At 46.9% G+C, this 11061-nt stretch overlaps 1 protein-coding gene across 1 annotated transcript in view; it reads left to right on the top strand.

Annotated features, from left to right (window-relative positions):
* LOC133442591 (S-arrestin-like) overlaps positions 1 to 10668 on the top strand; it is a 12638-nt gene extending 1970 nt beyond the window's left edge. Inside the window, exons 3-12 of the mRNA XM_061720599.1 lie at positions 1174 to 1309; positions 2008 to 2092; positions 4250 to 4322; positions 4504 to 4641; positions 5765 to 5842; positions 6572 to 6586; positions 8432 to 8484; positions 8627 to 8636; positions 8748 to 8917; positions 10251 to 10668. Coding sequence (XP_061576583.1) covers positions 1174 to 1309; positions 2008 to 2092; positions 4250 to 4322; positions 4504 to 4641; positions 5765 to 5842; positions 6572 to 6586; positions 8432 to 8484; positions 8627 to 8636; positions 8748 to 8835 — 676 coding nt within the window. The 3' untranslated portion in view covers positions 8836 to 8917; positions 10251 to 10668. The remainder of the gene's footprint in view (positions 1 to 1173; positions 1310 to 2007; positions 2093 to 4249; positions 4323 to 4503; positions 4642 to 5764; positions 5843 to 6571; positions 6587 to 8431; positions 8485 to 8626; positions 8637 to 8747; positions 8918 to 10250) is intronic.
* The last annotated feature ends 393 nt before the right edge of the window (positions 10669 to 11061 follow it).

The raw sequence follows: 11061 nt of genomic DNA, 5'->3' as shown, positions 1-11061 counted from the left end.
CACCCTCTCACCCTCTCACCCTCTCATCTTCTCATCCTCTCACCCTCTCACCCTCTCATCCTCTCATCCCCTCATCCTCTTCTCATCCTCTCATCCCCTCATCCCTTCATCCTCTTCTCATCCTCTCATCCCCTCATCCTCTCATCCCCTCATCCTCTCATCCCCTCACCCTCTCACCCTCTCACCCTCTCATCCCCTCACCCTCTCACCCTCTCACCCTCTCATCCTCTTCTCACCCTCTCACCCTCTCATCCCCTCACCCTCTCATCCTCTTCTCACCCTCTCACCCTCTCATACTCTCATCCTCTCATCTTCTCACCCTCTCATACTCTCATCCTCTCACCCTCTCATCCTCTCTTCCTCTTCTCACCCTCTCACCCTCTCATCCTCTCATCCTCTCATCTTCTCACCCTCTCACCCTCTCATCCTCTCATCCTCTTCTCACCCTCTCACCCTCTCACCCTCTCATCCTCTCAAACCCCTCATCCTCTCATCCTCTCACCCCTCTCATACTCTCATCCTCTCATCTCTCACCCTCTCATCCTCTCATACTCTCATCCTCTTCTCACCCTCACCCTCTCATCCTCTCATCCTCTTCTCACCCTCTCACCCTCTCACCCTCTCATCCCCTCACCCTCTCATCCCCTCACCCTCTCATCCTCTCACCCTCTCATCCTCTTCTCACCCTCTCACCCTCTCACCCTCTCATCTTCTCATCCTCTCATCCTCTCACCCTCTCATCCCCTCACCCTCTCATCCTCTCACCCTCTCATCCTCTTCTCACCCTCTCACCCTCTCACCCTCTCACCCTCTCATCTTCTCATCCTCTCACCCTCTCACCCTCTCATCCTCTTCTCACCCTCTCACCCTCTCACCCTCTCACCCTCTCATCTCTCTCATCCTCTCATCCCCTCTCACCCTCTCACCCTCTCATCACCCTCATCATCCTCTCATGACCCTCTCACCCTCTCATCTCACCCTCTCATCCTCTCACCCTCTCACCCTCTCAACCCTCTCATCCTCTCACCCTCTCATCTTCTCATCCCTCTCATCCCCTCACCCTCTCACCCTCTCATCACCCTCTCATCCTCTCATCCTCTCACCCTCTCATCACCCTCTCATCCTCTCACCCTCTCACCCTCTCACCCTCTCACCCTCTCACCCTCTCATCAGGAGCTCGGTTCGTCTCACCATCAGGAAGATCCAGTTCAGTCCAGATAAATCTGACGTGGTTCCAAACGCTGACATGACCTTCCAGTTCCTGATGTCTGAGAAACCTCTGCAGGTCAAGCTGAGCCTCCCCAAGGAGGTGAGTCCTGGTCCTGGACCTGGTCCTGGACCTGGACCCTGGACCTGGTCCTGGACCTGGTCCTGGTCCTGGTCCTGGACCTGGTCCTGAAATAATTTAATTGAATTGAATTGATGTATTTGGATGACAGGTATGGAGGATTTTTTGTGCCAAAATTAAATAAATAAATATATAATTAATTAATTAAAATGGGAATTAAATATATAATTAATTAATTAAATGTGTCATTAATTAATTACAATTAAAATTAAATATGTCATGAATTAATGAAAATACAATTCATTTTAAGTTAAAAAAAATATTATTTCAGCATTTAATTAATTAATGACACATTTAATTATGGATTTTGCTGCGTGTGAATCATGAAATGTAAAAACTGTCAGTTTCAAATGTGTCATTAATTAATTAAATGCTGAAATAATAAATATATTTTTTTTACTTAAAATGAATTGTATTTTTAATTAATTAATGACATATTTAATTCTAATTTTAATTAATGAATGACACATTTAATTAATTAATGATATATTTCATTCCAATTTTAATTAATTAATGATGTATTTATTTATTTAATTTTGGCACAAAAAATCCTCCATAGACAGGGAGCAACACTGGCTAGCTGGCTAGCTAACTCCAACAGCCTGCCCGTCCGTCTGTCCGTCTGTCTAAACACCTGTCTGTCTGTCTGTCACCTGCAGATCTTCTACCACGGCGAGCCTCTCAAAGCAAACGTTGAAATCACCAACTCGTCCAGCAGGAGCATCAAAAACATCAATCTGTCAGGTGAAGCTCCTCCCCCCATACCTGTCTGCACCTGTGTACACCTGTCTGCACCTGTTTCCACCTGTCTGCACCTTTCTGCACCTGTCTACACCTGTCTGCACCTGTCTACACCTGTCTGTCTACACCTGTCTATACCTGTCTGCACCTGTCTACACCTGTCTGCACCTGTCTGTCTACACCTGTCTGCACCTGTCTGTCTACACCTGTCTGCACCTGTCTACACCTGTCTGTCTGCACCTGTCTGTCTACACCTGTCTGCACCTGTCTATACCTGTCTGCACCTGTCTGTACCTGTCTGTACCTGTCTGCACCTGTCTGCACCTGTCTACACCTGTCTGCACCTGTCTGCACCTGTCTGCACCTGTCTACACCTGTCTAGACCTGTCTATACCTGTCTACACCTGTCTACACCTGTCTGCACCTGTGTACACCTGTCTGCACCTGTGTACACCTGTCTACACCTGTCTACACCTGTCTGCACCTGTGTACACCTGTCTGCACCTGTGTACACCTGTCTGTACCTGTCTACACCTGTCTGCACCTGTCTACACCTGTCTGCACCTGTCTATACCTGTCTACACCTAACTACACCTGTCTATATCTGTCTACACCTGTGTACACCTGTCTGCACCTGTGTACACCTGTCTGCACCTGTGTACACCTGTCTGTACCTGTCTACACCTGTCTACACCTGTCTACACCTGTCTGTCTACACCTGTCTGCACCTGTCTATACCTGTCTATACCTGTCTGCACCTGTCTACACCTGTCTGCACCTGTCTGAAGCAGGTGTTGCAGGTGAAGCAGGTGTTTCAGGTGTTTCAGGTGAAGCAGGTGTTTCAGGTGAAGCAGGTGTTTCAGGTGTTTCAGGTGAAGCAGGTGTTTCAGGTGTTTCAGGTGTTTCAGGTGAAGCAGGTGTTTCAGGTGAAGCAGGTGTTTCAGGTGTTTCAGGTGAAGCAGGTGTTTCGGGTGAAGCAGGTGTTTCGGGTGAAGCAGGTGTTTCAGGTGTTTCAGGTGAAGCAGGTGTTTCGGGTGAAGCAGGTGTTTCAGGTGTTTCAGGTGAAGCAGGTGTTTCAGGTGAAGCAGGTGAAGCAGGTGTTTCAGGTGAAGCAGATGTTTCAGGTGAAGCAGGTGTTTCAGGTGTTTCAGGTGAAGCAGGTGTTTCAGGTGAAGCAGGTGTTTCAGGTGAAGCAGGTGTTTCAGGTGTTTCAGGTGAAGCAGGTGTTTCGGGTGAAGCAGGTGTTTCGGGTGAAGCAGGTGTTTCAGGTGTTTCAGGTGAAGCAGGTGTTTCGGGTGAAGCAGGTGTTTCGGGTGAAGCAGGTGTTTCAGGTGTTTCAGGTGTTTCAGGTGTTTCAGGTGAAGCAGGTGTTTCAGGTGAAGCAGGTGAAGCAGGTGTTTCAGGTGAAGCAGATGTTTCAGGTGAAGCAGGTGTTTCAGGTGTTTCAGGTGAAGCAGGTGTTTCAGGTGAAGCAGGTGTTTCAGGTGAAGCAGGTGTTTCAGGTGTTTCAGGTGAAGCAGGTGTTTCAGGTGAAGCAGGTGTTTCAGGTGTTTCAGGTGAAGCAGGTGTTTCAGGTGTTTCAGGTGTTTCAGGTGAAGCAGGTGTTTCAGGTGAAGCAGATGTTTCAGGTGAAGCAGATGTTTCAGGTGAAGCAGGTGAAGCAGGTGTTTCAGGTGAAGCAGGTGAAGCAGGTGTTTCAGGTGAAGCAGGTGAAGCAGGTGTTTCAGGTGAAGCAGATGTTTCAGGTGAAGCAGGTGTTTCAGGTGTTTCAGGTGAAGCAGGTGTTTCAGGTGTTTCAGGTGAAGCAGGTGTTTCAGGTGTTTCAGGTGAAGCAGGTGTTTCAGGTGTTTCAGGTGAAGCAGGTGTTTCAGGTGTTTCAGGTGAAGCAGGTGTTTCAGGTGTTTCAGGTGAAGCAGGTGTTTCAGGTGTTTCAGGTGAAGCAGGTGTTTCAGGTGAAGCAGGTGTTTCAGGTGAAGCAGGTGTTTCAGGTGTTTCAGGTGAAGCAGGTGTTTCACTTACTACCTAAAGAGCGAAATAAACGGAGTCAAATTCCTTTTTGGACAATGTTCAAACCTGGAAACCAATAAAGATGATTCTGATTCTGATTCTGATTCAGATTCAGGGGTTTCAGGTGTGTCATACCTGTGTTTTCTGTTGCAGTGGATCAGGTGACCAACGTTGCTCTCTACTCCAACGACAAGTACGTCAAATCTGTGGCCAGAGACGACACGGAGTAAGTATCATTCAGGCATCTAGAGGTTCTGGTGCAGGTCCAGGTCCTGGTCCAGGTCCTGATGGTTCTGGTTCAGGTCCAGGTCCTGGTCCAGGTCCTGATGGTTCTGGTGCAGGTCCAGGTCCTGTCTTGGTCCAGGTCCAGGTCCTGTTCCTGATGGGTTCTGGTTCTGTCCCCCCAGCGACGTGGTTCCCTCCGGAACCTCCCTGAAGAAGCAGTTCACCCTCCACCCACTGCTGTCCCTGAACAAGGACCGCCGAGGAATCGCTCTGGACGGGAGGCTGAAGCACGAGGACACGAACCTGGCTTCATCTAGCATGTAAGGATATCTATCCATCCATCCATCCATCCATCCATCCATCCATCCATCCATCCATCCATCCATCCATCCATCCATCCATCCATCCATCCATCCATCCATCCAGAGGTGTTTTTTGCATATTGACACTGTATTCATACTCAGAGTGAAGGTGCCTTTTCTCCCTCCTCCAGAACCTCCCGGAAGAACCTTTCTGGTTTTGCTGTTGCAAGATTTTGCCAGATTTTGGTTTCTGACAAGTTCTCAAATCACTCCGATTTGTGATTAAACCGTAGCTAAAAAACGAAAACATCGTTAGAGACACAGAAGCCGGCAGATTCTGACAATCTTAATTTCATTCAGATATTCCTTAAAATGAGTGAGTAAGCTCAGTGCGAAGACAGAGTGAGATTCTTTTGAAGAAAACCTTTGATTACATTGCAGTCAAGGGACTGAGACAGGTATTGGTGCCGCTCTAGCCTCCCCGTTTAAATTTTGTGCATACCCCGCCTCTCAAAGTCACATTTTATGAATCCCAACACCTATGTCTACATTCTGACCAATAATTATTTGTCTCCTTTTTACGGTTTGGCCGTGAGCTCGAGTTACAAATAAAAATTTGGGTTATTTTTTTACTGTTTCTCACACTCTACCAACCGACATTCCGCACTCTAGATTTGACAAAAAAGTGATTTCCAGTCCTCGTTTGTGTGCTCATATTTTGAAAAGTGTACATCTTAGGAAAAAACTGTTTGGGGTTTGGTGAGAAGAGAAGTTTTCCTCGGTTTTGAAGTTTGAATGACATTTCTACGTGCAGGTGTGAGAGAGCTAGGCGACTCAGAAAAAAGGTGAATTTTGGCTTTTTTTTTTTTTGCTTTTTCCCATCCACTTTGAATGGGGTTTTTTGGCCGGTTTTTTGGGAATAACTTTGGGAAAAATGGGGATTTCAACACCAAAAGTCATAGCACACTATTCCCCTGGGTCCTCCGAAATCTGTAGGAGGAGTAGCGAACCGAAATCTGGCTGGAAAATGAAAAAAATACAAATAAAAAACACGCAGGATAATTACCTCTTTGATATGTCCAAACTTTCTGATTCTGATTTCTGATTCTTCTGATCCATCCATCCCTCATCCCTCCATCAGGGTGAATCAGGAAGTCCTCAGGGAGGTCCAGGGGATGCTAATCTCCTACAAGGTGGTTCTGAAGATGACGGCGTCTGGGTGAGTCTTGTTCTACTGGACGTGACTGGAATTGAACCCACGTCGTTGTACAGGGGAAGGTTTACATAAGTTACTGCTCAACCCATTGAGCTATACGGGCGCTAGCGCTCGTGATTGTGACGGAAATAACTTGGAAGGAAAAAGATCCACTCTCAAACTGGCAGGGAAAAAAATGCACGACCTCCTCCCCGGAGATCAACGTTTACCGTCAACATGACTCATTAATTAACGAAAATAAAAAATAAACTTCAACACCAGCTACTTTTTGCTACCTGCTGTACCTTCACAAATCTGTACCAGTTGGTTGTTGTCATGGAAACATTGTTGTTTCCCTGACGTGGAATGATCTGCTGTGATGAGGCTTTAGAATAGAAGCCGTGGTATAAGCTCATTATACCACAGTTAACAACCAATCAGATCATTATACCACAGTTAACAACCAATCAGATCATTATACCACAGTTAACAACCAATCAGATCATTATACCACAGTTAACAACCAATCAGATCATTATACCACAGTTAACAACCAATCAGATCATTATACCACAGTTAACAACCAATCAGATCATTATACCACAGTTAACAACCAATCAGATCATTATACCACAGTTAACAACCAATCAGATTGCAGGATTTCACCTTTGTGTTTTCTGCCCAGCTGAGGTTCATTGATCACCATCAGAACTGATCGAGTTTGTTTCTTTCTCTGCTGCTGATCATCTGCAGGACGGTGGGATCCAGGTACACACACACACACACACACACACACACACACACACACACACACACACACACACACACACACACACACACACACACACACACACACACACACACACACACACACACACACACACACACACACACACACACACACACACACAAACATATGGGCCAAATCCACAAAAGGATTGCGCGGCTTTTGCGGCCGCTAAACCGGTGCAAATGACACAAAAAGAGAGCGTCTAATTCACAAAGAACCTGCAAAGGGTGAATTGCATCACAAACTGCACTGCCAAGCAAATAGTGTCATGGTGCGCCTGTGCCATTTGCATGCATGTAAATTAGGTAATATTCATACATTCAGCGCAAAATTGCCCCCTTTCTATGCAAATAAGCCTCATTGCAAAAACCGTCTAATTCACAAAGGCCAGCGCTATTTGCCACACGCAAAAATAGTGGAGCAAATACCGTCTTTTCGAAGCGTGTATTAACTGCTGCAAACTCACTCCTCAAGGCTGATTTATGGTTCCGCGTTACACCAACGCAGAGATTACAGCATAGGGGACGCGGCGACACGCACCGTACTGTGCGCGTCGCCAGGTACGGCGTCGATTTAACGCAGAACCATAATTCAGGCTTCACTCCCTGTCTGTCTCTGTTTCTCTCTCTCTCTTCAATATCATTCAAGCCTGTGTGATACTGAATGATATTAAGGGTGAAATCTACAGTCAGACATGACTGTACACAGTCAGATCAAGTGGGGTTGTGGACTTATCTCGGATTTAAAAATAAAAATAACAGGACGGAGCTCAGGATTCATCCATACATAAGGGGCTGCTTTATTACAAACAATTCCACCATATAAACATATAAATCTAGAATGTGTGTGTTTAACAGCTGACCTGTAGGTGTGTGTAGCAAAACACAGAACATGAATTACCGTCAGATCCTGATCTGATCCCGATCCGGTGTTAATGAAGTTACTGCAAAACTTTATGGGCGTGTTTGCGCCGGCATATCATTAGAGCAAAATCTTTTGTGAATAGGACCTTAAAGCGGGGCAAATTGCGGGCGCAAATGCAGCACAATTCACAGCGCTATTTGCGGGCGCAATCTATTCTTTGTGGATTTGGCCCATACTGTAGTGAATGAATGTTCTGACTGGAGCCACAACCACTTGCAGTCAATCAATTATCCAGTTTATTTAAATTCAGGAGGTGAATGTTGATTTAGTGAAGTTTCAGGATGATTGCCATGATTCTAAAATAAAGAAAGAACAAATTACATTATCTTGACAAATAAATCATGAATTCACTCTTTAAAGCATGTCCAATACATATTAAATGACCACAAATCTCTCCAATAACCAAAAACATGATTCTTAATAACATAACTAATTGTTTTTCTTGCCACTGTTTGGCTTAAGGTTTTTCTCCCATTAGGGGAGTTTTTACCTGCCATTGTTTATATAATAATTGCTCGGGGGTTTATATTCATGTTCTGGGTCTCTGGAAAGCGTCTAGAGACAACTTTTGTTGTATTAGACGCTGTATAAATAACACTGAAGTGAATTGAATTGAATTGGATCAAATCTATCCATTCTTCATGCCAGAGACACTTTAACTAAAAGAATAGAAAGAAACTACTTACATTGGAGGTCAAACCAAAAGACACCTGACAAAGACCTGACAAACACTCGGTCCAGGTGTGAGTTGGAGACAAAGAGGAGGAAGTTTATCTTCAGACCTCTATTCTAAGGTGGGAGGTTCCAACACAGATACTGAGCCACCTCTGGGTGTCTCCCCCTAGTGGAGAGGAGGGAACATGACCGGACACTTTCTTACACATACATATGTGTTTCAGTGAGGTGTCTATGGAGGTTCCCTTCAAACTGATGCATCCAAAACCTGAACCAGGTAAGAACCTGAACCCCTCAAAGTTCCCTCTCTCAGTCCTGGTCCAGGACCAGGTCCTAGAACTGATCCTGGTTCTTCACATTGGACTTCACACCTGACCTCTGTTCTCTGTTCTTCTTCTCTGCTGCCGTCGGGCCTCCAGCCAAGGAAAGGTGAGACGCTTGAGACGAGGCTTCTGGGTAATCAGAGGGGGGGGTAACTGGTCTGTCTGGACCAGAACCAGAACCAGCACCAGATCCTGACACCCATGTGTTCTCTTGCAGCGAGGACATGGTGTTTGAGGAGTTCAAGAGGGCCTACCTGAAGGGAATCGTCTACGGGGACGACGACGAGTCCCCCACCGAGGCCTGAACCAGGACCTGGACCGGGTCCTGGACCTGGACCCAGACCTGGACCTCCTGGTCCTGGACCCGGACCTGAACCTGGACCTGCGGTGCGTCCGAAATGCCGTACTAAACAGTATATACTCAAAAAGTATACTTAAGTTCGGCACACTTTTGACTAAATATCAGTAGTGTGCATTAATTGGGACGTACTACCACACAGCACTTCCTGGCGTTGGGAGGGGGGGTTGTTAACATGGTAACAGTAGCACTTCCTGCCGTTGGGAGGGGGGTTGTTACCATAGTAACAGCAGCACTTCCTGCCATTGGGAGGGGGAGTTGTTACCATGGTAACAGCAGCACTTCCTGCCATTGGGAGGGGGAGGTGTTACCATGGTAACAGCAGCATTCCTGCCGTCGGGAGGGGGAGTTGTTACCATGGTAACAGCAGCACTTCCTGCCATTGGGAGGGGGAGTGGTTACCATGGTAACAGCAGCACTTCCTGCCAATGGGAGGGGGAGTTGTTACCATGGTAACAGCAGCACTTCCTGCCGTCGGGAGGGGGAGTTGTCACCATGGTAACAGCAGCACTTCCTGTCGTTGGGAGGGGGAGTTGTTACCATGGTAACAGCAGCACTTCCTGCCGTCGGGAGGGGGAGTTGTTACCATGGTAACAGCAGCATTTCCTGCCGTTGGGAGGAGGAGTTGTTTCCATGGTAACAGCAGCACTTCCTGCCGTTGGGAGGGGGAGTTGTTTCCATGGTAACAGCGGCATTTCCTGCCGTTGGGAGGGGAGTTGTTACCATGGTAACAGAAGCACTTCCTGCCGTTGGGAGGGGGAGTTGTTACCATGGTAACAGCAGCACTTCCTGCCGTTGGGAGGGGGCGTTGTTACCATGGTAACAGCGGCACTTCCTGCTGTTGGGAGGGGGAGTTGTTACCATGGTAACAGCAGCACTTCCTGCCGTTGGGATGGGGGAGTTGTTACCATGGTAACAGAAGCACTTCCTGCCGTTGGGAGGGGAGTTGTTACCATGGTAACAGCAGCACTTCCTGCCGTTGGGAGGGGGCGTTGTTACCATGGTAACAGCGGCACTTCCTGCTGTTGGGAGGGGGAGTTGTTACCATGGTAACAGCAGCACTTCCTGCTGTTGGGAGGGGGAGTTGTTACCATGGTAACAGCAGCATTTCCTGCCGTTGGGAGGGGAGTTGTTACCATGGTAACAGCAGCACTTCCTGCCGTTGGGAGGGGGAGTTGTTACCATGGTAACAGCAGCATTTCCTGCCGTTGGGAGGGGAGTTGTTACCATGGTAACAGCAGCACTTCCTGCCGTTGGGATGGGGGAGTTGTTACCATGGTAACAGAAGCACTTCCTGCCGTTGGGAGGGGGAGTTGTTACCATCACTAAAAAATCTCACATACTGTTTTTGCTGCTCATTAGGGTGGAAGGATGGAATATCGGACGCAGACCTGAACTTCCTGGTCCTGGACCCGCCCATGTCTCCGCCCTGTAGCTGTAGCTCCGCCTCCATCAGGGGGGGCGGTGACGGACCGTAGAGAACCGGACCCTAGGGACCCCGATCCTAGAGGATTCTGGGAAACAGAGTCTCGCTCCTGCTACAAGCCACTGAGGAAACTGCTGTCATAGGTCACATGTCTGTAGCCAGGTGTGTGATGTCAGAGGTCACATGTCTGTAGCCAGGTGTGTGATGTCAGAGGTCACATGTCTGTAGCCAGGTGTGTGATGTCATAGGTCACATGTCTGTAGCCAGGTGTGTGACGTTAGCTGCAGCTACACTAAGCTCTGTAGATGTGATGATGATGTCATCATTAAAGGAACTTCCTGTTTGTGTGTTTCATTCATCTCCTGATTTCATTAGAGCAACAGAAAACGACTAGCTACGACTACTGACCCAAACACACTAGTTACACTAACTACAGGTTTACTAAACACTAACTAGAGGTTTACTAAACACTAACTAAAGGTTTACTAAACACTAACTAGAGGTTAACTAACACTAACTAGAGGTTTACTAACACTAAGTAGAGGTTAAACACTAACTAGAGGTTTACTAACACTAACTAGAGGTTTACTAACACTAACTAGATGTTTACTAACACTAACTAGAGGTTTACTAACACTAACTAGAGGTTTACTAACACTAACTAGATGTTTACTAACACTAACTAGAGGTTTACTAACACTAACTAGAGGTTTACTAAACACTAACTAGAGGTTTACTAACACTAAC

This window comes from Cololabis saira, chromosome 4 (assembly GCF_033807715.1).
Source record: "Cololabis saira isolate AMF1-May2022 chromosome 4, fColSai1.1, whole genome shotgun sequence".
Lineage (NCBI taxonomy): Eukaryota > Metazoa > Chordata > Actinopteri > Beloniformes > Belonidae > Cololabis > Cololabis saira.
The sequence above is the reverse complement of the archived record's forward strand: the minus strand, read 5'-3'. Positions and strand labels throughout refer to the sequence as shown.